This window comes from Plectropomus leopardus, chromosome 9, assembly GCF_026936395.1.
Source record: "Plectropomus leopardus strain MGB_pleo_1.0 chromosome 9, ASM2693639v1, whole genome shotgun sequence".
Lineage (NCBI taxonomy): Eukaryota > Metazoa > Chordata > Actinopteri > Perciformes > Serranidae > Plectropomus > Plectropomus leopardus.
The window spans coordinates 8064765-8090766 of record NC_142184.1 but is presented as its reverse complement, the minus strand read 5'-3'; the positions used below and the strand labels follow the sequence as shown (position 1 = coordinate 8090766).

The following is a 26002-nucleotide window of genomic DNA, read 5'->3' as shown; positions in this document are numbered from 1 at the left end:
TTTTCAACTTGCTTTATTATGATGTTTTTGGCCATTTTTTCAACACTCTATACTAAGACATGTCTCAACATGCTACTTTATGCGGTTTTCAGCTGTTTTTGGGACAAATTTTGACATTTTTCGCCATATTATAGTGTGGCATTTTTCAGTCGTTTTTTTGACATGCTATTTACAATACAAGCGGATTTACTGCATCGAAAACCTTACATCAGGAAGTAATCTGATTTTTTCCTCCACCATTTCAAATGAATGACTATATAAAATGTAATAACTGAATGTGGCTCTAATGCAGACTATGTATTTGGGACAAACATTACACCCATGAACATGTCACCTGTACAGCCAACAGAGGGCATCATTGCACTTTTAAAATTAGATTTTTAAGAGGGAGGTTTGATAGAGAACCTCATCAATCAGCAGTGGTGGGAGAACAACCATAATTCAGATGTTGTTTTTTTTGTTTCTTTGTTTCTTTTTAATAAGTCCAGCAAACTTTGGTTCTAACTTCTTCTAGTTCAGATCCAAATTATTCTGGACCCACTGAATACAAATATCTGAAAATCATGTCCAGTAAATATAGATTACTGGATCGGAAACAAAATATAATTAAAAAACAATGTTTATTTCATCTTGTTAAGGGCTCATTGCCACAGCAGACAATGACCCTGATAAAGACCTGTGGGTCGCAATGCATTGGTCTTTTTAATTTATAATAAATTCACATGTAAAATAATGGCTTTTTTTTTTTTTTAGTCCTACAGCATGCCTTGGATTTTTTTATTATGGAGGAGACTTGCATTTTATATTATTTATTTTTTGATAGAATCCACTTTATCTTCATGGTTACAAATTATATTTTTATAAAGTATATTGCTTTAATGTTGAATAACATAACAATAGCTGGTGCTCTGGGTAAAGAAAAAAGGGATTTAACTGAATTTGATCATTAGTCTTATCATTTTTTAATGCACAACATGGTTTTCTGGATGCAAAAAATAAGAAATGTAATTTTTAAAATCCTCCACATAATTTATTATGCACCTGGGAGGATTATTAGCTTTATTAGTAATGTTCCTGAATTGTGACTGTTAATATGGCTTAAAAGGATAAACAATGCTGAGTGGTTAACAATGTTGTTTTTATATCATGAGGGGAAAAATGTAAACCCTAAGATTACACAGGGAATTTTTTTTTAAGATTTCAAGAAAAAATTGGACTGTAGGTGACACCCTGAAGTCATCTTATATGATTTATTCAACTGAAGTGAGACAAAATAAACAGGGAATGTTATTTACTACTTTTTAATAAATAATATCGCTTTTTTTCCCTGTGTACATTGAACAGAATATGTATGTCTATGTTAGGTAAACATATATATACGGTTGTCACACATTTTCGTGGACAAAATTTCAAAACTTCTCCATAAACTCAAGGACCCATGTTTAGAAAAAGAAAGTTTTGCCCCACATCCCTGGAGTTTTTCAACCATATCAGGTTCAAATTCTATTGAAACATAAATTCGGTTAGCTGGCATACATGAAGGGAGAGACAAAACATGAGAAGAAAACGGAGAAACATAATACAACATAATGTGGAAGATTATACGCAGAAGAAGACGTGCAACTTGTACTGTTCTTTTTTTAAATTTAATTTAATTTTTTTTTACACACAACAAAATTCCATGAATTTTTCAAAACTTTGCTAACTTTTCCAGGTCTGGAAAATGTGACTGTAGAATTCCATGACTGTTTTGTAGGTTTGTCTGTCTATATAGCCCACGTTTAGTTGTTTGTTTGTTTTTATATGCTTGTGTTATTCAAAAGTGCTGTATGTAAAGAAGAAGAAAAGGTTCCGGTAAAATTAATAACATTAACCAGGGCTTACTTCTAATAAGTCTTAAACTGTTCAAGTGAGACAGCATGGACAATGCCAGGGACTTCCCTAAGTGGAATTCAGCCATCATTAATGTAAGTGAATACCCCCCGAGGTTTTCCTAGTCAAATGTTTTCAGTGAAAAAAGGTTTATTGTTGAGTCTAATTTCCAGGTCATCAAAGACTTTGGATTTGTGGTACTTTGGAAACTGTAGTTTAGTCTGTCTATTAACCCAAAGCATCGAAATTTGACAACTTGGGAACTAGATTTATTAATCAAGTCTTTCTCCAGAGTTACATTATGCAGCTTACTAAGCAAAATATTTAATGCATAATGTCCCCTTATTTAATGTATAAGGGGATGTAAGAAATAACAATATAAAGATAAAATTTGAAGTTTAAAGTTTTAGTAGCTCAGTTGGTAGAGCGGGTGCCCCATGTACAGAGGCTACGTCCTCTCCACAGCGGCTGCAGGTTTGATTCTGTCCTCGGCTCTTTTATGCATGTCATCCCCGCTCTCTCTCCCCCTTTCACCCTTAAGATGACCTATCTAATAAAGGCAAAAGCCTAAAGATGATCTTTAAAAAAATAAAAATATAAAATAAATAAGTAAAAATAAAAAAAAGATAAAGTTTGAAAAAATTATATTTGCATTAACTTCCTTTATTTGACCTTAAAGAACACACTGGAATTTCATTTCTCATCATCCATACTGTTAATCCTAGATTTAATTTGGTAAGAACATTTTATTGTTTTGAGTTTTTTGGTTTTATGATAAAATTAGTTTTCACAGTCTTGACCACTGCAAAAAAAAAAAAAAGAAGTAATGTTTACTTGGATAAAATAAGATTTTTCTCCTCATTCACAAATCAACTCTCTGCATGTATGACTTTCAGAAAAAACAAATCATTTGAAAATAAATAAGAAATTGTATCTTTGTACTGTTGGTGCCTTTGTTTTAAAAGGGCAAGGGAGTTACTACACCATTTGGAAACAGCTCACTGCCAGTAAATGTAATCAAACCTTTCAGGAAAATCAACAGGCAAATTTGTAGCTGAGCGTTGAGAACATGATTCTCAGAAGGCTGTGAAGCAAACAAAACTAAATTCATTTTCAATTTGAATAGACTTCTCAGAAAGAAAAGTAAAAGTATTTTAACTTCCTGGTAACACACACAATGAATATTCTAGTGCTTGTGATACGTTGATTTATTTACATGTATTTTTCTTTAAAAAAGGCTCCAAAATCACAAAATTCATTTTTTCTGAAAACATAAAGTACAAAATTTTGACATGATTAACACTGTTTTGTTACCGCACTGAAATGGACTGTACAGGCAACAAAGACCTTCATAAACGCTGTACACAATGCAAATATAAATGTAAATACGTAAAAAATGTGACACTAACTACATCAGATGTGAGTGGAGACTCTCTGGTGTGAGGGCATCAGGGTGCAGCTCACAGCCCCATCACAGAGGGAAACACAGCAGCACCTGTTGAACAAAGGAGAGTGCTTTCAATCCACTCAAACTCTGTGTCCCATAATCCCCTTTACTCTAAACTCATTATTACATCATCCTGCATCTCATTCAATGTTACGTCGTACTTTTTGGGCTACCTTGACCATCTCCTGTGTCCGATTCCGGGACTTTCCAGTCCAGCTGGCGGCCTTTTTCGTAGAGTCCCTTCAGGATCTTCCTCACTTCATCATTGCCCCCTCCGCGACTCAGCTCCAGGTACTTTCTGTAAAGCTGCAGAGCGGTGCGTGCGTCCTCTATGCTGTCGTGAGTTTCCCCCTGGATGTTGAGGTCTGGGAGAAAAGGACAATCAGGAATGACGAGTCATAATGATTCCTAGAGCTGCATCTTAAATGTATTCAGTTCCTGGATTTAAACATGATACATCCTTGCGTGTTTCCAAAGAATATTAATTTGTTTGTGGTAGCACCTGAAGTGTGTGCGTGTGTGTGTGTGTGTGTGTGTGTGTGTGTGTGTGTGCTTGTATGTTTGTGTTTAATTCTGTGTCCCCTCTCTACATTCTGACGCTCACTGTCACTGCCCCTGATGTTCTGCTGCTCCGTCTGTGCCAAGAGTACGCTCTGCGCTCCGAGAGTGTCGTGCTGTCTATAATCACACAGTATATAAAGTATATATTCCAACAGCGCTTCTAATGAACGGTCCATCTCCAAAAATAAAAAATCAATATGTGGCTGCAGGGGTTTTAGAGGCTTTGAGGCTGTGCTGCAGTCAGCTCTAAAGCTTCCTTCCTTAAAGTGCACTGACGGGTTATGAGGCCACTTGGGGGCAGCAGAAACAAACTGTCTACAAAAAATTTAAATATAATCACGTTTTAGGTTGACATGGTTAACTCGTTAGGAAACAGTTGCATATTTACACATTTAGCAGATACAGAGGGACATTAGCATTTATTTCATGTTCATTTCCACGTGGTGAATGTAAGCCTGTTTATTCGCGCTCTTCTAGCTCAGTTTTTGGTCTTTACCAACTTCTGAGGGAAATATGCGACTCTTTAGCAGCTTAATTCTGCACTAAATTCACCAGCTGGTCTTTAACGTCGTCTTTTATTTGGAGCTGAGTGCATATTGGGCTTTTAGAGCTTTTTCCTGCAGCCAAAAAAAACGCTGTAAGAGCAGTGAGAGGAAACTAACAGTTAAACTGTGGATCAAACAGCAAAACAAAAAAGATGAAAAATGCTTCAAAGCTCCGTCGAGTTTAAGGACTGCGGTTGTGTGATAATTCTCTGTAGATTTAGGATGGGCAAGATAAAAATATTATATTGATATTGTGAAATTCTATTTGATATCTTCTTAAATTTTGGATATCACAATTTATCCTCTATTACAGTCAAACAAATACATTTAGAGAATTTACCAGGCTGCTCTAGCTGTTATTTTCCTTTACCTGCTTAGCTTATATATCCACGTTGCTGATTACTATTTATCAAAAATTTCATCCCATCATGTAAATATTTTGTGAAAGTGCCAATATAGTTAACTCTATAACATTATCACATTAGCGACATTGAGGTCAAAAATATATTGTGATATTTTCTTTTTCTCTCCATATTGTCCAGCCCTACTGTAGATTTGTCTCTATAAGCAAATCCCTTAAAATTACACATAATCTTGTGATCTGTTGTTAATAGAAAAAAATTGATCATATCTGTCTTTACCTACCCAAAAAATACCAGGCAAGAAACCTCAGAGAAATCATTCTCTTCCGGGGTAAATGGAATAAGTAGACAGTGTCGATGACTTGGTCTTTCAGAACCTAAAAAAACAAAAAAAAAACATATCTATGTCATCTGCATTGCCATTACATATTAATTTTGCACTTCCACACACAGCACAGTTAACATCTACAAAACAAATCTTACTTTAAGTTGTAAAGAAAAAAAAACAAACATACCAGTAAATTAATAACCCGAAAGTCTTTCTGTAAGCCATGACCAACAAAGCGAACTCCGGTGTCGATTAGGAAACGCAGCTTTAAGTACGTGGACTTCAATGTTGTCAGATGCTTTGAAGAAATCTTTGCATCCAAGTCTCCTGGTTTGATGCCAGAATATTGAGTCAAATAGTCGACAACCTGGAAGAACAAACATCCAGAGGTGTGAAGGGTCAAATCTGTGCAGCAGTTTCCAAGAATTAAGTTTAAACAAACAGTATACATCTTAAGGGTTAATGTTTGACTTTGCATCTTTCATGATAACTAATAAAGACTTTTCTGCAAGTCAGTATGAAGTGATCAATCACCGTGATCTGACCACAATAAAAGCTGAGGAAATATATTTCCATATCCGGGACCGAACTGCAAACAAAGGAAAACGCAGTTTAACCTTTCTGTTCAGTCTGCCATGGATGATGTGCTTCTCATTTCAGATCGCATGAACAGATCAAATATTTTCTTCAGTTAATCCTGCATGTGTATGTTTTAATTATAAAACACACACTGAAAGTTATATATGAAAGTTAAACACACTGTTTAATGACAATGACAGCAACGTGATAGAGGTAGTGATGAGAAAAATCATCCCTGTGTTATATTTCAGTAAAATAAATGTAAAAAAAACACACACACAGACACAAGGTAAAAAGATACATACAAAACGGGTTCAGGGTGGATTAGTCTTGCAGTAATTAGTTGCTTAAAATAAATTGAATAATCAACTATGTCTTCAGATCTAAACAGATAATATGACTCTTTTCAACGTCAAGATATGAATCATGATTTTTGATTAACAGATGAGAGTAAAACCTTTTGCTTAAAATATCATATATTGAATGAATCAAAATTAAATCGTGCCTGCTGACAGGTGGAGACATGAGGCAACAACAGACACTTCAAACATATACACTCCCAAAGTCCCTAAAGTTCCAAAAAACAGTCACTTGAAGTCCAGTACCCTCACCGTACCCCAGGTAAGCAAAAGACAGAAAAGGAGGCATCAACGAAAAAAAGAACTCCTCTTGGTGAGGCAGGTCAAATCTATGTCCAACCGTGCCCTCAAAAAATGTAGTAAATAAACAGGGAACAAAGTGATAGCAGAACAAAAAATCCTAAACACTGTTCTGTCACAGTTCTAAAGGCAGACCCAGGTGACCTTTACAAAACATAAGTTCATAACGTATTTTTTGCTCTCACCTGCTCCTGAGTCGAGATGTAGTCATCGATGAAAGGCACTCCCTCGTTGGGCCCCTGACCTCTCACACAGGTGATCCTGGCCACAGACATCTGACTGGGCTTGATGGTCGACTTGGTGCCGTCACTGCGAAGCTCTGCCTCTTCCTGCAAACACAGTCATTAGAAACTTTTTATTTAAAGCAGGGGTGCTCAAGCTTTAGATGGCTGTGTGTCATTTTAGGAAGCCAGCATATGACTGACTGGAAAAATACAGTTTTGCGTTGTCCGCCAAAATTGCAAAGTTTGGCTGACAACACTACCATAATGTGACACTCCTCCTAAAGTGAGAGTAGTTGTCTTGCACCCAGCAGCTTTCTACAAGTTGTCATTTCTAAGCTGAAAGACGCTTGTTGGAGAGTAAAGTTTGATGCAGTCGCCCAGTAGTTCATCTTAAATCCAACTGCAACTGAAAACAACACTAATTATACAAGTGTTAGTTCAAGCTAAGCAATCTGATTGGTCGAGAGGCTGATAAACAGTTCAACATCAATGGGACTTTTTACTCTGCATGTATTACTCCGTTTTATAGGTGATCTAAACTGTTAATCAGCAAACATTAATAGTCAGTAGTTATCTGACATAACATTAGATTAAAACAATGTTTGAAGAGCATCATTGCTTAAAAAAAATCCTAAGCAAAATTCCACCTCATGCAAAAGCCCTCAAAAGACCTGCAGCTCAGGCAGAGAGCAGCTGTAACGGCCAGCGTTTGGTATACCGCCGTTCCCTGCGATTAAACCAGCTGTCACAAATGTTACAAGGATGTGCAGTGAGGCAGCGAGGCACTCATCTGACACCAACCATGGCCTGAAAGCCACCGCCATACACAAACTGTTTGATCCGGGACTCGAGACGACGGAGATCACCGCAGTGAGGGGACATGCTGGAACAACATACAATCTGATCAAACTAACTCATCTACACCACACAGGCCGCCAAAGCAACTGACAGCAACAAACTCTTATTTCACTGTAAACACGGAGATAAATTTACATGAGATGACTCAGCAGCTGCTCTGTGCATAATATGCAGACTGAGTTTCCACAGTTTAGCAAGCAGCGTGCAGGAAATTGGTTATGTGTTTCTAGGCAACAGATGTCAGTTCCAGCAGTTGCAAAACTTTTTGTGTTTACAAAGCTGAAAAAAATCATTAAATAAATAAATAAATAAATCCTAATCCGTTGTCACTTATTCCTGTTAACGAATTAATGGCGCTTGTTGAACTGTTATATAAAAGCAATATCACACTCGAGGTTGTGTTGTTGTACTGTATCTAATTATTTATCAAACTGAGTTTAATTATTTTTTTTATAAAAAGAAAACCATGTTTCCAAAATATGGTCAGGATTAAGGGAGACTCCTGATTACTTATCAATGGCTTTGCAGTATCCTGTTTTTTTTATGCACACCCTGTGTGACTGTGTGACAGTGGCATAATAGTCCAGACTGACCTGATTGAGCGTGACAAACTCAGCATCCAGTCCCACCAAGTCACCGGCTTGCGGCATCTCGCTGACCATGAGGGGGATGAACGTGGCGTGACTCTTCCTCTGCTTCCGAGCCAGCGAGGCCTCCGTCAGCAGCACGCTGGCATCTATGGGATTTTTAACTGAGACAAGCAGCAAAGCATGAGCAGGTAAATAACCACAAACCTACAGGTAAAATCTACAAATATAAATTGTACCCTGACACTGATGTAACATGATAACACAAACTGACTAACAGAAGCAGTCGTGGAGCAGCGGTACCAGAGGTTCAGCGGGATAAAATTACTGTTTTTTGTCAGTGGAGTCTGGCTTTAAGGAGATCACAGACAAGCTTCACTCTCAGTTCAGTTCTCCATCGGAAAGGGCTGTCTGTTTGAGAAGTTCTGAGCATACGACTGGATAAATGTGACTTGGCTCACACTGCATGAGTTGTGTGAGAGTTTGTAAATTTGTGTTTTGTTATAATTTTGCAGGGGTTAAACATGGACCCATGTGACTTAAGGGTTCAGTGTGTAAGATCTTAGGGGCAAACTACGGTGAGAGTTGCCAATCGCAACCAGTTGAAACTTCTCTGTGTTAAACTTCCTTCAGTGTTTATTGTTCAGGAGCTGAATTATCCGCTGAAGTCTCTTGATCTCCCAAACAATCAGAGCCAGTGATTTAAACCATTTAAAACACTGAATAAAGCAGTTTCATGTTACAAAACAGGGGTTTTCTGATGCTGTGTGGCCGACATGAAAACTGGAAAAACGCGGAAAATACGAGTGGCCCTATCTAGAGCCAGTATTTGGTTTGTCCACTCTGGGCTTCTGTAGAAACATTTCAGTGTAACATGGTGATCTCTATGAACAAGGATGTGCTTCCTGTGTAGACATAAAAGGCTCATTCTAAAGTAACACGATTCTTATTTCCAGGTGATTATAAACTAACGAAAACATACTTATTATATTTTATTCAGTTTCTGCCAATACATCTCCCTGAATCCTACCCACTGGACCTTTGAATATATCGAGAATTTTCTCCGTTTTTGGATTCTTCATACACCATGGAAAAACAGAGAAAGTGGAAAAGAGAAAAACAGTTTTTCTCGCATGCCTTGAGTTGTCTTCACAAATTCAATGTAACAAGGTGAGTATATGAAAAACAAATGATCATTTGGGGGATTGAAGTATTCCTCTAATGTCCACAAACTTACTGCGTAGGTCGTATTTGGTGTGGTAGTTCCTCTTGGCGTAATACAGAATGCCTGGCACTTTCCAGCTCACATCAAACTGAGCAGCTTCAGTCTACATGGTGGCCAAAAACACATTTTTACATGACTGCAAAGACGACATTTCATTAGCATGTATTGAAAACGGTCACGTACTTACTTTGTCAATTGGCTCAATTAAGAAATCATTGAAGAGGTACCACTGCTGATGCGTCACTCCCTAAAACAAACATTTTAAATATCAGTTTTCAAACAGATTTTATCTAAAACATCAGCTACACTTTATCTGAACTTTGCAGAAGTATGTCTCTCAGACTCTACTTTCTAATCGCAGCTCCACTCACCTCTTTCCTTTGATGGTACGTCTCTCCCACTTTGATGTGTGCAACCAAGTTTCCACCAGTGCGTGCATCCAGGATGTGGGGCACCGTGACCACCAAGTCGTAGATAGAAACACCCTCCGTCTCTTCAGCAGCACTTAACTGATTGAGATGTTGCAACGATTCTTTAGTTGCACGTAAAACTTTCACATAAGCCAAAATAAAGAATCAAAATCAGCATTTTAATCTAGAAATCAGTTAAAGATCTTCCTCTCTCACCTCCTCTCCTTCAGACAGGCTGCTGATCTCCAGTCCCTGACTTTTGCTGATGGACATCTTTAGAGTGAGAGGGATCCAAACGTGTCTCAGGTCCTCCGCCCGCGTGTCAAAGGTGAAGCCCTCCATGTTGCATATGTCCTCACCGCTACAAGGATGCACAGTGAAGTAAAAGTGAAGTTTTAAGTGCTGTTGAGACACAGTCAACTAATGACAATGACTTTATTTGAAGAGTTGAAAGGAGTTAGTTGACAGACAAAAAAATAATTCAAAAATAAATTGATTATCTGGTCATTTAAATCAGTTTTTGCCAAACATGATAAATCTAGAATCTTAAAGGAATGCTTCACCCCCAAAATTATCATTTTTATATCAATCACTCTGTGTCGCACTGAATTTGTGAAGAAGTTTGAGCAAAATGCATGTGTCTGAGAAGTACTTTTCAAACGACTGGATAGATGAGACTTGGGTTTGTGTGAGAGTTTGTAAACAGGTGTTTTTATATATTTTTGCTGCTGATCCTGTGACTTCAATTCATCAAGAATTCCTACTTTTTCAGATTCTTCGCTCACCACTGAAGGGGGACCGAAGTATTGCTTCAAATGTAAACATTTCTACATAACTTTAGACAGTTTTTTGCACACAAAAACAGTTTGAAGATGTCTGCTATTATATCCACTATTTACTCTGATGTTTTATAGACTTAACACTTAATTGAATAATCAAAAACATCAACCGATAATGGAAATATTCAATGATGCAATTCTATTCATTTGATATTAAGAAAGGTTCTTACTCCAGACACCACTCTGTGGGCATGGGTGGGGGTTCTTTGGGTTTTGCAGGTTCCATCGCCTCTTTCTGCATGGCCTTATTGAAGGCGTACTGTTAAAAAAAACGAAAAGCAAGCACATATTTCATGTAACTAACTAACAACAGGAAGTCATGAATTAATCTGTATTTAAGAGCATCTTGCATGGAAATAAAAACAAACTCATCTGTTTACCTCAGCCTGGACCTTCCAGAATTCAGCCTCTTTAGCGCTGTTCACCTCACAGTTGATGACCAGAACATCTGGAAGACATCGAATGTTGCGTGTCTGCACCTAAAGTGGCACACAAATACGTTCGGGTAGGTTGGAATCAAGACTACAAATGCGTCTGTCAATATGAGCTGCTGAGTGTGAGCTGAAACTCACTGTGGGTTGATACTTCTCACAGTTTTCACACCACGCCTGAGTGCTCTGCTCCAGACAGATGCTTTTCTTCAAGATCTCAGCAAAGTCGTATTCCTTAATTATTTTTTCTGACAAGAAATTGAATGAAATTGGGATATTATTAATAAATACAAAACAGTTTCACTTCTTTTATCTGCCCGGGTTATTCATACATTAGTCTCTCACAACAGTGTGGACACCAAACTCACCCTGGGAGTTCTGCTCGGGGTAATGCATGGTGAAGAGCAGTGTGAGGGAGGAGCGGACCGTCTCCTTGCCACAGCGACACAAACTGCTGTTCTCGACTTCAGTTCCAAACAGTTTACCGATGGCGGACTCACCAGAGGAACCCAAGGAACTGTATCAAACGTATCATTAATAAAACACAAAAAAATGAGTGGTATATGCATCTTAGTAGCATATACGAAAAACTCACTAGAAGTAAAGATGAAATAATTATTGACAACCTTTCTCATCCACCACGCAGTGAATCTGAACTTCAACCCTCAAGGAGGCGTTAGAGACAAGAAAACTTTTGTCCCATGTGCTGTTGAGATGATAAATTATACAGGGACTTGTACCCGGGGTACTGGGTGGTACTCCTGAGACTTTGCTGCAGGTTTTTGCATGGTATGATAATTTTACATGCATATCATTTTACTGTAAATTATATTTGCTTGATGAGTATCACTGAGACCTACTTTTATACTTTTTAACTAGAATGTATTGTTGTCGTTTTTAGTTTATGTTTGGTTTTTTTACTACCAATAATAAAAATACATTTTATTTATAAAGCACTTTTAAAATTTTAAAGGAACCCAAAGACTGTGCTTAAGTAAAAAAGCAACATAAACATAATAACATAACACACATGGTGACACTAAAGGCAAATTCTCACATTTGTGGACATTGTTTTCGCAATTCATAATCTTCTTCATATCGTCCCTGAATTTCTTTCTGCAAAACATTCGTGCCTCCAGACTCTGGAGACTGATGAGCATGTCAAACGCTTTTTTATTTCTGTGGGCTGCTCTGACCTGCTGCTGGCTCCCCTGTAGGCCTGCGGGCCCTCCTGCTCCTGTGTCTCCTGGTGCAGCTGGGTGAGGATGAAGCGGTTCCAGCTCTGGATTAACCGACCCAGTCTGGCCTTCCCTGTTTGCTCGTCTGAGTCTGCGAGGATCAGACCGAGTGCTGAGGCTTCAGGGATGGTACGAAATGCTCGGAGGAAGTTACTGGCCTTGAGAAGAGGATAAAGAAGAGATGTGCAGTGGCAAGACAGTGTGTGGCCGTTTGTTATTCAAAGAAACAAGAAGAAAAAGCTACCTGACATGGATCTCCGCGTGACAAATCCAACATGTGGAAGAGGAAGCCGAGCTCACAGGCCAAGCAAAACTCCTTCTGGCACAAATGATTCTGGACTAGACACCGAATTGGCTCCAAGAAATATAAAACCTACCATGCCAAGACAGAAACAGGAGAACAATTTTGTATGGGTCACAGAAATCAAAGCTTTTTTTATAATCTCTGAAACTAAATTTCACCACGAACTTCTTTGTTTTCTTACCTGGATCATGCAGTTGCAGTAGGCATTGGGGATGTGAGGCTCCAGGCCAGCAAACAAAGTTCTGTTGTAATGTTTGAAGTCGAAGTCCTCGAGTCCAAGTTTAGAGTATTTAATTGTGACCTGATGCAGCACAAAGACCAAAATTTATTTTCATACACAACAAAAAATATTAAGAGATTTTGAAAAGAATACTAAAATAATTCAAACCTTTCTGTACTTTTTGGGCACCATGTAGAGGTGAGGCTCCTCATCACGTCCAATTGGTGATTCAGGGACCTGATTGTAATTATCATAATCGAGCTCCACATCTTTAACTTTGTAAGGAACCTGAAAGCAACACAGGAAACAGACTGAGATCACTGAAATGTATGTTTGAACATGACACTGAACACAGCAAAAATATTTGTTTTCTAAATCTGAGTACAGAGAAAATAACACAGTACTAAGACTGCAAACAAAATATGTTTTTTTGTTTGTGGGTTTAACTACTGTGGATGTTTTTGACATGCCTGATTTCGAGGGCGGGTACGAGGATTTGCTGCGTAACCGATGAAGCCAACAGTTTTCATAGTGCGCAGGATTTCGGGGTCCACAGGAGGAGCTCGTCTGTTGGAAAGAACAGTGGTAGAAGTTGAAGGTAAACTGTGCAGGATTTCTTCGCCTCTGTACATAGTATCGCCTACTACTATTTGGCTTTTCCCCTCGCTGTATTTGCATTTGCAGTTTCTCACTATGACAAAATATTTTCATTGTGCGCAGTGAGAATATGAATCCCAGTTTGATGTTTTGGTTTCATTATGTGAAGTCACAGCTTCAGTTAAAAGATAAAGCTGCTGATATTTCTGCTCCTGGTGACAAATGCCATGTAAGCATGACCAACACCAACAATGCTTTCATTTGTCTGTCAATACTTTCCCACTTCCCTATTTGTCTGTGGCACTCAGTCTTGAGCCCACTGCTTCCTGCTGAAGATGTAAATCTTTGAAAGCCGGTCACAAATATATCGTTTCATTTTTAATAAAGGCTAACTAATTTCCTAATACAGCTGGGAGTAAATTGTGCATTTGCTGGGTAAAAAAAATCAGTAGCAGAGTTGTTATACTGCTGAGTATTTCCAGCAGCAGCAGGATGGTGTTTGCAGGGTTGACTCAAAATAAACTGCAGCGTCTGTGTTCATCAAACTGAAGACACATGTCAAACAGTGCAACGTTGAAAAGATGAGAAAATAAAGTCAATAATGCCTAACCAACAGTCTAACAACGGAGGAGCACTGATTATCAAACTTTAAAAAAAAAACTTCAACAGTTCAGAGGTATAGGTGATTCTGCATGAAGTAAACGCCAAACGACTTGTCCTAATTAGCAGTTTTAGAAGTAGATATAAAATAAAGCTATAAAGACGCACTGTATACTAAGAATATGCATTTATCAACTAACTGAATCATTCCACAACTGCAGACTTTCTGCATTATAGAAGCACAACTGTCAAGACCGAAGACATCACTTCGGCGCTCTCCAAGTTGTGCATGTATGAGAGAGTGAGACACACAAAGTCCAGCACACACACACACTGATTCACACACAAGAATACATGTGTATGATATACTGCATATAGTGTATATACTTCATATATATCAATCTTAATATTTTGTTAATGTTCATATTACTATTATTATGTACTGTCAAAGTATTTGGAAAAAAATTGTATTTTGGTACTTTGACAACATTGTTTTTAAACTTTCATGCCAATAAAGCCTTTTGAATTCAACCGAACTGATTTGAGAGAGACACGGAGAGGGGAACAGAAGGTGGAAGTTGGATTTTTTCACGCAATATTTCCGTAGTTTAGTAATAACTTACTTGGAACGTTGCTTTGTCACCTTTTGACCTGTCCAAACCTGTGATTTTTCCTAGCTTGAATCATCAACTATTAGATGTCATAGTTCCCATTAACATAACTGACATCAAAGTGTTAGTTTAGTTTTTATTTCAAAAGTCCTTAATATTTTGTAAAATATTGAAAATAATTAATAAAAAATATTATAAAATAAAAATAATAATTATATATATATATTTAAATTATTTAAAAATATTACGGTTAATGTAAATCCTATAATATTACATAACAGTAGAACTGAAGAAAACACAAGAACAAATATTTTAAGCAAAAATGTCTGTGCTAATATGCACTTAAGATGAAACATTTACATTTTGAAAAAAATACATTTTCATTGAGAGGAAAGGTAAATGTTTTCTACCTGACATGTCAACCCTTTAATGACCATTTCAATAAAATAAACCCATAACTGATTCTTGATAACACTGTAATAACTGTAATGACATCCTTTTTTAACTTTTATTTATATTTTTTCTTTTACTTTTATTCTTAATTTATTTTCTTTCATTATTTTTATTTATCTTTTATACGTTTATTTATTTTTGCTTGTTTGCCTGGTGGTTCTTTTACTGAATATGTATATATATATATATATAGTGTAAATGCTCATTGTGTTTAAGAATGTGCACGTATACTTGTTCAGAGGGAAATTTTGTATTTGTATTTTGAAAAAAAAAACCCAATCAACAGAAGTGCAAAAAAGGAACAAATCCCAAATAAGGAAACACTGGTGAATATCAGAATCTTAGGAAAAAAAATTCTTCTTAAAAGCCACGCAGTTTTTCACTGAGAACTGCTGGTAAATGAGGCCAGATCATATCTGGATATACGGACAATTCCTGTCATTGTTGCTTGAAATGAAGTATTTCCATTAGTACTGTGTTACCTGGGGCTGGGTGTAGCCAGTGCAGTGGGCCAGTCCGACAGCAGCTGCTCTGTGCTGGTCAGCGGCATGGGGATGAGCGAGAGGGGCAGCAGGTCATGGTTCCAGTCTAGCTGAGGCAGCGTGTCCACAAGACAAGGCAGCGCAAACTCCGTCTCCCGGGAGTAGTCGTTAAATGAAACCTCTGGAGCGTCAGACCACAGGTGCACACATCCCCCCGAGTCCCCGAAGGCCAAGGCTTGTTTGCTGGACGATACGTCAAAGCTCATGAGCAGCTGGCCCACAGTGTTGACGTGAAAAATGTCCGCCACATTGGCGAGTCCAGTAGGCTCACAGAACTGGCACTGACCTGGATGCAGAAACAGGAAGTGGAACGTTATTCCCAGGCTACATGAGCCAGTATTCAAGAAGCACCTTCACTTAATGATCTAAGTGACTAAGGTGGTCACGGTTACTATATCGTCGTTATCGGGCGCAAACCTCCACATTTCATTATTTTCTTTTTTTTTCATAAATTAATCCTATTGGTCCCCGTCTACGTCTATCAGTGGGTTTCAAAAAGCTTGTGACAAAACCTCCAATCTCCAATGGATCACTTTAACAACATAGTGTTATTTTGTAATTCCTGAAAAATAGCAATTTCGGATATAGGAGGTTTGCGCCTGACAACAGCAGTATACTGATGCATGTGAGCTAGAAAACAATTAAAAAACACCACTATTTCAGCAACACTTTCACTGTAGACACTTTGATATTTCAAAAATCTTACAAATCTTGATGTTGACCAATCTCAATAATGTCTGTCTACAAAAACACTGCAGCATGACGCTCCACTCCCCCGGCTGATACCTGTCTGTGAGATGATCGCCAGGCGTGACGTGTAGGTCGGAATGAAGCGCAAGAAGAGGGGGTCCACGTGCACCTGAAGTGGCGTTACAGCTCGCATCATACGGAGGTCGTACACCATGAGGAAACGGTCGCATGCCAACCCATTCAGTCCTCGGCTGGAGAACCCGCACGCAGCCAGAAGGTTTCCATGAACGTCAAAATCAGAGAGGCTGCCGGAAAACGCATCGAACTCGTGCTCCGTCTTGAAGCTACGCAGGTCCCGAAGAGTTATCTGTGTTTAAACAGAGAGTGAATGTGAGTGTTGTGTAAACCAGAAAAAAAACAGGCCAGAAAAGATTTGATTAAGTCCTTCTTACCTTGCCAGAAGTGTGCCCACAGAAGAAGAAACGGCCGGTTTGACGCATTATTGCCACTCCAGGTACCTCAACAGTGAACTAAAAGTGCACACGACAAGAAAGCAAACAGTCAATCATTTGCTTTTGAGTAAGTTATTCTTATGCCCAATCCAAAATCTTATCAAAATGTATTTATAAAGCACAGTTAAAAACAACCTCCGACCAAAGGGCTTTACAATTCCAAAAAAATTCAAAAACTGTAAAAACAACACAAGACAACACAGATGACAACAAAAATAACAGCAATAATAATAAAAATAGGAATAAGAATAATAAGAATGAAAATGAATGACGCAGGGAAAAACAGAGTCCATATTAACGATACAGTAGACAAAGACCAGTTTAGAAGACTAAAGGACAATAATATAAATATTGGCAACACTCGTTGTGAATTAAAAGCCAGACAATAAAAATCTGTTTTAAGATGGGATTTAAACACAAAATCAGTGCAGGGGCCACCTTTACACGTGGTGGCAACTTGTTCTAAAGTTTGAGGGCTACAAATGAAAAAGCACAGCCGCCCCTGAGCTTAAACCTGGATCTTGGGACAACAAGGAGAAACTGATCAGCCGACCTTAATTACCTTTGGCGGGATATATGGTTTTAAAAGGTCGGAGGTTGGAGTTAGCACATTAAATGATTTGCAGGTAAATAATAAAATCTTAAAATCAATCCTAAAACCCACAGGGAGTCAGTGAAGAGAGGCCAGCATGGGAAAATGTGCCACTTCTACTATTAATACAGTCATTATTGTACTTATTGTTATTGCAGTGCCTCTCTCTCTCTCTCTCTCTCTCTTTCTTTCTCTCTATGTATCATTTTGCCATATTGATTGTTGTCATTTTATTATGTTGATCTGTTCTGCACTTACACCAGGTTGTTAAAGGTTGTTTTTTAAGTTGGGGGTCCTTATCCACTGAGGGTCCAGGGAAAGAGGGATGGTGTTTACTGTAAAGCCTTCTTAGGTGAATTATGATTTGTGATAATGGGCTTTATAAATGGAACTGACTCGACTTGACTCTCGCCTGAGCGTTAAAATACGAGCTGACAAATTTCGTAATGTAGATAGATAGATAGATAGATAGATATACTTTATTCATCTCAAAACTGAGAAATTGTGGTCCTGTGCTGCATACAGAGATAGTTGTGGATGTTGATAATCTCTCACCTTTTGAGTTTCTTGAACAGTATTCAAGTCAAGTTCAACCGCATAGTTTTGTAATCCGCCCATGAGTAAAGTGTTGTTATCAGTCATGAGGAGACTGTGCATATCTGCTCCTTCCTCCATCCTGGAATGCACACACACATAATCAGTGATTATCAATTAAGTCCGTAAGAGAATAAATCATCTTACAGCTGCAGTTTATCTACAATCAATCTCAGCAAAAGGACATTTTTCTCAATTAATAATATGTGACACTTACGGGTAATCAAACATAACAAGGCCCCCTCGAGTGTGGCATTTGAGGTTACACTTGGACAGGAACAGGACGCCTGTTTCCAAACTCTGAATGTGTCGGATGTCATCTGATGCATGCGCTTGGAAAGAAGAGTGACGGACCATTGTAGGGCCGAAGAACGAGGTTACGTGACCCTAAAGAGAATAATAAAAGTAATTAAGTATTTTTGTTAATCTTGAAGCAACCTGCATGTTTCAGATTAAATCTAAACTACATCATACTCCAGGCTCTTACTCTGTGGTTTCCCATCCAGAGCATTTCCTCCTGCAGGTCAAAATGTGTTGCAGTGACAGGGATGCCAACTTCTGAAACTGCACTGTGTAGCTCTGAAAACATCCCCTCCATGAGGTGCACAGGCTCAGGGACTGTCACGGCCAGCCCCTCTGGGTCCAGTTCTACTCCCTGCAGTAAGCTGGGGTTCATGTGGGGGTCCATGGAGGGCTCCATCCCTGCCTCCAGGGTCCCGTGAAGGCTGGGTGGGTACTCACCCATCCCAGCGTCGAGACCATCAAAGTTCATCATGAGTACAGTAAAATCAGCCTGCAGAGAAATCACAACTCCTGTAAATTAGTAACGCCATAATGACATGAGCTAAAAATTATATCGCGATACTTTTAGGCTAAATCCCGGTACATGATACATACCTCGTTTAAGGGTCGATCGATATTGGTTTTTCAGAGCTGCTACTAATACGGATTATTAGTAGTTCCAATAATAAATATTTAGACCCAATATGCATTTACAATAAAAGAAAATAGAATTTGATTTATAACAAACTCCAACACAAAACTTTGTTTAAATGCCTTTAGCAAATGTTTCATCAAAACTGAAACGTTCAACATCATATACAGCATGTTCCCTGCAACTTTTTTAATGAACTCAAATGAAAAAAAGAACAAATAAAACCAGCTCCCTGAAGTTTTGCAAAGCAAAACTTCCTCCCATGCTGCACGTTTCAATTTATAATTTTATCTGCAATCATTAAAATAAAATGCTGATACAGATAACTCAGCAAAATGCCAAAAATAGCTGTAATGCAACCATTAGCACCAAGAAATACGCTGTTTATTCAATATCCAATAACTAAGACGATTTATAGTCTCATACGTCTATACGTTATATCTTTATATTGCCCAGCTATTTAATTTCTTATTTTAGTATGTTTTAATAAACCCAATTCAAGTATGTTTTCAGGGTAACTTCAATGTTTTCAGGGTAACTTCAAAGCTTTGGCTTGAAGCTAGCCCCGGAAGCTAACCCTACGGCTAACATTAAAACTAACAATTAACTCTATGCATTACCTTCCAAAAGTTAAAGTTACAGATATGTGCACAAAAAGACACTAAGCTCAATTTATTCACTCACAAAAGTAGCAGCTCACATTTGTATTTATTCAGCTAAAGCTAGTTTGCGATAGCGGTTAGCTCATTTAGCTAACGTTAGCATGAACCACACAGGCAATGTTTAAACTGCACTCACTAAACTTTCTGTCCGTATTTACACCCCAAAATATCAGTATTATTGTAGAGCATGCGTTATAAAAATATATACTGACATGTCAGTATAACCGACCTCTTCTTATGATACGTTTTCCTGCAGAGTCCATGCTCGCTTCATTCACAACAAAAACACACATTAAAAACAAAACACTTCCGGAGCAAACAGGGTGCGTTCAAGAACTCCTGTGTTTTTTGTTAGTGTTGCTTAACTAAGTATATTTACTTAAGTGCAGTAATAAAGTACACTTTTGTGGTAATTTAGTAATTCAATTTTAATAATAATCTATAATTCTACTGCTAAATTTTAGAGGAAAATATTTTGCAGGCTACATTTAACATGTGACACACTGTATAGCATATACTGTATATATTCTTATTGCTATGTACCTTGTTCGTTGTTGTAGCTTTGCACACATTTTCATATTTTTATATTTTTAACTTACATACTAATTTTAGTTATTAATATTCAGTATAAGGCACTGTTTTATATTTTATACATTCAGCACATTATCCATATCATAATTAAAATATTCACAGATTAGTGCAAATTGTCTATTACTGTATTTCTTGCAGTTATATTTTTACACACTTACATACTCAGAATATTTACATACCTTTACTTTTATTTGTTTAATAATTTATATACTGTGCTAACTGCTTACTCTTACTGTATTTCTGTTTTTATATACTTGTGCTGGTACTTATTTCTACTTGCTATAATTCTCTAAGATGGTGTCAGAACAACTTCAACGAATCAAAATTTCTACCCCGGGTATCAGAAAAACTTTTTGGATTCTGGCTCTGATTTTCATTTTTACTCCAGTACATTTATCTGACAAATTTAATTGCTGATTGATTTTCAGGTCAAGATTTTATAAGTAAAACATTTGATCAGTTTTTACAATATACACTGCTATATATCTAAGTAACCAGCGAAATCTAAAGCTGACACCATTTAAGCTCTGCTCATAAATGAATAAGTAATCTTCCAGTATTACGTAGTGTAAATGATTGATGTAACACTCTGACTTTCAAATAATGAGTTTTTCTACTTTTAATACTTTGAGTGCATTTTGCTGTCAGTTCTACTGTTCCATGTAATGGAGTATTTTTACACTGCGGTATTGATACTTTCACTGAAGTATATCTGACTACTTCTTCACCACTGGCGATTATATTAATGTGATGAACTGCAAATTTGTAGAGCTGAAAGTCAATTAATCAAATAGTTGTCCAACAGATAATTTATTGCCAGTATTTGAAATTTCAGTTGTTTTCCCACAAAAATACCACACATTTTCTTTTTTTAAAACCTCAGAGTTTTTATATCTCACATGTGCAGCATAGAGTTTCAGAAATTGTAACAGTGATATTTAGTGTATTATGACATTTTGATTGGTTAATTTAGAAAGTAAATGGCAGAATAATCAATAATAAAATAAATCAATAAAGCTCTACATATCTATTGAGGGAGAATGCACCACAACAGCTTAAATTAGAAAGATAAAATACTGTAAAGAAGGGCCCTCTGTGAAATTGTTGTTTTAAAACCTTTATCACTTTACATTTATCTATTAAAACTGTACTCGCACAGCGCATATATAATTACTTTTAATCAAAATACCACAGACTAATTCAAACCCTTGGGTGGAACAGTATTCTCCGCCGGATTGGGCAAAAAATAGTCTGTCATGTGACATTTGCAGGCCAGTATCATGGGAATTACATGCATGATGTACAATTCTGTGCCTCACAATTTACATCCATACACTGAGTGGTAACCCTATAACCTGACCACCTGAGTTGCTATTTGCAAATATTGCAGAAAGAAATCATTTTATAAGTATTTGTAATGAATGTAAAGACAACCCTCATCAGATCTTTGCAGAATTGTCCAATATTAATATTCTGATGTGGTGAAAGAAGCCTGCTGTGTGCAGAGCGGGGTAAAGGGACGGTTAAAAGGGGCCCACAGCTCAATTTTGCACTAAAACCCCCAACGGTTGAATCCATAAATTGCCTATAAAATTGCACAAAATCTCAATAATTCCCCCATAAAAGTAAATGAGCATCAAATTTAATATTTTTTTCCTGTGTTCATTTTAATTGAATAAGTTGTAGAAACTATCGGTCAAAAAAAAAGGCAAATATTTAAAATGAATTGATAATTGACCAAAAAAGACACCAGCTTCCCTAATTTGTTCGATGATATTGTTTAGTGTGCTACATAAGTCAGTTACAGACCACTAGAACGTAAATGGGAAATATTAAGGAAGCTAAAAATGATCTTACTCCTTCCCTTATCGTTTCCTTTCTTTGAAAAAAAAAGAGAAAGAATTCATTTGAAGAGCAGAGGTTTTTCTCTGGTAGAGAAGAGGGGCAGATCGCGGACACACATGGAAAGTTTGTCCAATCTGTGAGGAGAACTCAGTTCATTATCGCCCTGAAATGTAAAGGTTAATCTCACTTCCTCGACACCGCCACAGATGTCAGACTTGATTAGGACACATTTAAGTTAATTGGTGTTTCACAACTATCAATCTTACGCACATACTTGTAATACAATATAGTTTTTTAAATCATTTACGATAATAATGAAAGATATGAGTCATAAAGGCAACCTTGTATTAGTGAGTGGAGAGTAGGGAAAATGTTAAATTAAAAATAGAGGTGTTTTAGACAATAAACAGCCATGCTGGTAATGGCAATGCAAGTTTAACTTTAAATATTGAAATTACATCAGACAAGCCTTTTTTTTAGTGAGGGAAACAAATAAAGTACATTTACTGAAGTACTGCTTTTTAGTACAGTTTTGACAGACAGACGATGTCTTTTGAAATGTAATATATTACATAGTACTAGTTAACCTGTTAAAAATTAATAAGTAATGTCACTATTTTTAATTACCTCATTATGCAATAAACATATAAGCCTTCATTTGATTAATTTTCTAACAAATGTTTTTAACTGGGCAGTAAAGCTAAAAATATAGATTTAAACCAGGAAATGTAAACACAGATTACTGACAAACTTTTATTGAAAGTTCTTCAATAAATCAAATGATGTTTTATTTCTCGTACAAGCCTTTAACTAAAAATAATATATCCAGATGAAATCCCTTTGGAATCAACAACATTTGTAGTTTAACAACATATTTTTTCATCAGTAAATGCAATGGATTACAATTACATTTATTGTGTAATTTAATTACATACCTCTGTTACATTAACAAATCACTCCCCAAAACTGCTTGTACTTCACTTGAGTATTTCCAATTTTTGCAACTTTTTACTCCAATGAATTTAGTTACTTTTTACATATAAAATCGTATGATACCACTGGTCTATGTGGCAGAATAAGAACAAACATGGCTTCACATTAAAATACTCTTACATGTTAACATGCTTAAAATATTTCATAATACTGTCACAGTCACTCTGTGACAGTATTTTGATTTGATTTTTTGATACTTGAAGTACTCTTGATATTTTAAGTGCATTTAGCTGACAATAAGAGACATTTACTTGTGAGGGAGTATTTGTGTGGTAAGGGTGCATTTCTTCTCTACACTTTAAAATTCCCTTCAAATAGTGTGGGAAAAAAATGTTGGACCATTTTGATTTTTACTGGTAACAAACTTAAAAAACGTGTGATCATGATTATGGTAACAGTCAATTATATACTATATTACCATATTTATGAAGACAGTCTAAGTTAATTACTTGTAAAAATACATATGTTTTAACATGTTTTCACATTATTTAATAGGAGTTTTAAAGTGTTTAATTAAATCTGAGTAACCTACTTCTCCCATCACTTTTCTTCCCTGTCCGTGGTAATATTGATTTGCACTCGACATGAACTCACCTGAGGGTTGAGGGATGCCCACAGGAAAACCCTGCTGAGTCACAGGTCCACGCCGCGCGCATCACAAACGTTTAAAAGCAGCAGGACTCAACACAAGAACTCAGACCACACCAAGGGACCAGCTCACAGCAGCAGGCGCTCATCGGACACAGCTCACTGAGAAACAGAGAAACACACCATGGATTTTTGTTTCGCGACTTTTGCAGCTCTTTTCATGCTTTTGGCGGCTGCATCGTGCGCTCCAACCGGGCATCCTCTGCACGACGCATGCGAGGCTGTGCGTAGCAGCTCTCTGGCGCTTAATGACATCGCCAGATCTGTATCAGTAAAGGTAAGTTTTTTAATGGTTTAGTCTATTCAAATTATCAATTATCAACACCAAAATAATGGAAATAACTTTTCCATAAAGCATCTTGAAGAAAAGAAAAAAAGGTCACTCAAATTGTGCTTTGTATGAATGTTTACAATCACATTAAATGTCGATGCGTGTCTATAAACACAATTTGGTTTTTGTTACATGCAGTAATATGAATTTTTAAATTAAGAAGTGCTGCCTGGGCAGATTTTGCGCAGTCTTGGGTTATATCCACTATTTTTTATTTAAAATTAATATGTAGCATTTCTTGCTTTATGTCTTTATTATTTTCAGACAATGTGTTATTGTTACTGAGCATGTTTTTCTCAATCTGTTTTGTAGGCAAGAAATGGATCCAAGGATATGTTAGATTTCTCCACCTCACTTGCTTGGATGGAGGCAAAAGACATGTGTGACCCCGAGACCCTTAAACAAAGACCTGCGGTAAGCAACAAAAATCAAAATGAATGACATTATTGAGTCAGTGATAGCAGAAACTAATAGAGAAAAATACAAAAGGCAAGAATGCATACCTGATTGTATCCCACTTTCCCTCCTCAGACATGTCTTGGCAAAATGCTCAACGTCCTAACAAGCTACAAAGCTGCAGTGGAGAGGGTTGCTGGATTTCAAAGCTGCTCTGAGTTTGTCAAAAAAGTGACGCCAGCGCTGCACAATCTGCACAAAGACATGAGATCATGTGTGGAGTCGAGGACAGGGACTCATCACCAGACGGTAAGCTCGCTGTCCTGAAATAAATCATAAAAAAATCCAGTAAGCTTCTGGAGACAGAGATTTGTTTCCATCAGGAGTCTGCAGCATTTATCAGATAAAACTGAACAAAAGTATGATGGGGTTTTTTTCTGGTTCTGCAGGAGTCCCACGTCAGTGAAGAAGAGAGTTGGCCCAAAAATCACTGGAAAGAGATTTATCTGTGCCAGTACACCATGGACAGGCTCTTCTCCTTCTCCATCCTCACCGCTCGAGTCTTTGCCATCGGTGATCCGGCTCATCACGCAGAAGGCTCGGCTCAGAAATGCATGTAGAGCATGAAACATTTGCTAACATGCAGCTATGAAATTGTACAAGAATCCTTTGTATGATCACATTGATCAAAGTCTCTCGTACAGCCTTCAGTGGCTGATGATGCCTCTACAAAAATGTTTCTCCCATGTAAACATGGCCTGTATTTCCAGTGGAATTATTATCTAACATATTTATTCTAATCATATTTATTGCATGTATTTATTGATATTTATTGAAATCAGTTGTTACTTGTGTAATTTTCTCATGCAGAATAAAAGCAATATTCATCACAAACAATGTGGCTTTCACCATCATGTGTTGGGTGCGTACACTGGCTTTTTCCTTTCACTGAAAACAATCATGATAAACAATGTCTCACTGAGGAAAGTTAGGGGCTACCTGCACTTTTCTCTGAATGAATTCCCAAAGCAACACCCAGACAAATATGCTGAGACAAGAAGGAAGCTGTGCTTTCCTAAAACACTCCGCTCTCTGGAGATCTGCAACTTCCTGCATACTTCCTCCAAGTCAATGTGTCTATTATAGTGCTCGCCTCACATCTCTCACACACGCTGACTATGCAATGTTAATGTGTTTGTAGTAATCAAGGGCAAAAAAAGGAAGGTGTCATGGTTAAACGGGAAAGAGGAAGCAGCGGTGAGCTCACTGTAAAGGTACCAGATTGCTCAACAAGGAAGTTTGTTCTCTGAGAGATTTACTATCCAGAATTAATTCAACCCCTCATCCTGTCGAGGTAAAAACTCCAAAGACTATTATTCACGTCTGCAGGTGGAGTGTCATCATATGTGTCATGTCCCAAATTATTTATTTAGCTCCTAATCCAAACTTTAAACCGAACTTTCCAAAATGCTTTACAAGAAAAGTAATAATGTGATAAAATGAAGTGCAACAACAAAAGGATAAATGAATGCATAGCCATAATAATAGCATTTAAAGTACCAAAGAAATATCAAGCATCAGCCTGTGCAATCTGTGAGGCTGTAATGCTCATTGTAAAGAAAACCTGTTCAGCTCCCACATTTGTTTATTATCTTTGGCAATCGATGAAGTAAATGTGTCACAGTAAGGGACTCTGGTCACATAAGGGAAGGGTTTATTGCT

General features: G+C 37.3%; 2 protein-coding genes across 5 annotated transcripts; one reads left to right on the top strand and one right to left on the bottom strand.

Annotated features, from left to right (window-relative positions):
- Positions 1 to 1645: 1645 nt before the first annotated feature.
- On the bottom strand, positions 1646 to 23636 carry pan2 (poly(A) specific ribonuclease subunit PAN2). 4 transcript variants are annotated; one of them, XM_088081860.1, is made up of 26 exons: positions 23500 to 23636; positions 18368 to 18673; positions 18098 to 18267; positions 17842 to 17962; positions 16635 to 16712; positions 16279 to 16549; positions 15433 to 15778; positions 13160 to 13256; positions 12858 to 12977; positions 12651 to 12770; positions 12410 to 12538; positions 12124 to 12323; positions 11296 to 11444; positions 11069 to 11175; positions 10877 to 10975; positions 10667 to 10755; positions 9874 to 10018; positions 9619 to 9756; positions 9435 to 9494; positions 9260 to 9350; positions 8029 to 8186; positions 6539 to 6682; positions 5303 to 5482; positions 5071 to 5164; positions 3481 to 3684; positions 1646 to 3367 (listed from the first exon to the last, which is right to left on the bottom strand). In XM_088081860.1, exons 2-26 carry the CDS (start codon positions 18653 to 18655, stop codon positions 3333 to 3335), a joined length of 3633 nt encoding a protein of 1210 aa, XP_087937986.1. In that variant the 5' UTR covers positions 18656 to 18673; positions 23500 to 23636; the 3' UTR covers positions 1646 to 3332. The 4 variants fall into 4 exon arrangements, with proteins under 4 accessions (XP_087937986.1, XP_042347979.1, XP_042347981.1 ...); XM_042492045.2 differs by lacking the exon at positions 23500 to 23636 and adding an exon at positions 19706 to 19824; XM_042492047.2 differs by lacking the exon at positions 23500 to 23636 and adding an exon at positions 19706 to 19824 and having other exon boundaries at positions 3493 to 3684.
- Positions 23637 to 23648: 12 nt separating this feature from the next.
- On the top strand, positions 23649 to 25385 carry LOC148188676 (uncharacterized). The gene is made up of 4 exons (XM_088081861.1): positions 23649 to 23830; positions 24197 to 24298; positions 24416 to 24589; positions 24730 to 25385. Exons 1-4 carry the CDS (start codon positions 23678 to 23680, stop codon positions 24898 to 24900), a joined length of 600 nt encoding a protein of 199 aa, XP_087937987.1. The 5' UTR covers positions 23649 to 23677; the 3' UTR covers positions 24901 to 25385.
- The last annotated feature ends 617 nt before the right edge of the window (positions 25386 to 26002 follow it).

What these genes read in the sequence shown, in the direction of transcription:
- LOC148188676 (XM_088081861.1), top strand. Translation starts at nt 23,678, where the DNA reads ATGGATTTTTGTTTCGCGACTTTTGCAGCTCTTTTCATGCTTTTGGCG. An exon ending in CCAGATCTGTATCAGTAAAG is followed by an intron (nt 23,831 to 24,196) that starts GTAAGTTTTTTA and finishes TCTGTTTTGTAG; the next exon opens with GCAAGAAATGGATCCAAGGA. An exon ending in CCCTTAAACAAAGACCTGCG is followed by an intron (nt 24,299 to 24,415) that starts GTAAGCAACAAA and finishes TTCCCTCCTCAG; the next exon opens with ACATGTCTTGGCAAAATGCT.
- pan2 (XM_088081860.1), bottom strand. Translation starts at nt 18,655, where the DNA reads ATGATGAACTTTGATGGTCTCGACGCTGGGATGGGTGAGTACCCACCC. An exon ending in ACTGCAACTGCATGATCCAG is followed by an intron (nt 12,539 to 12,650) that starts GTAAGAAAACAA and finishes TTGGCATGGTAG; the next exon opens with GTTTTATATTTCTTGGAGCC. An exon ending in CGTACCATCAAAGGAAAGAG is followed by an intron (nt 9,495 to 9,618) that starts GTGAGTGGAGCT and finishes TGTTTGTTTTAG; the next exon opens with GGAGTGACGCATCAGCAGTG.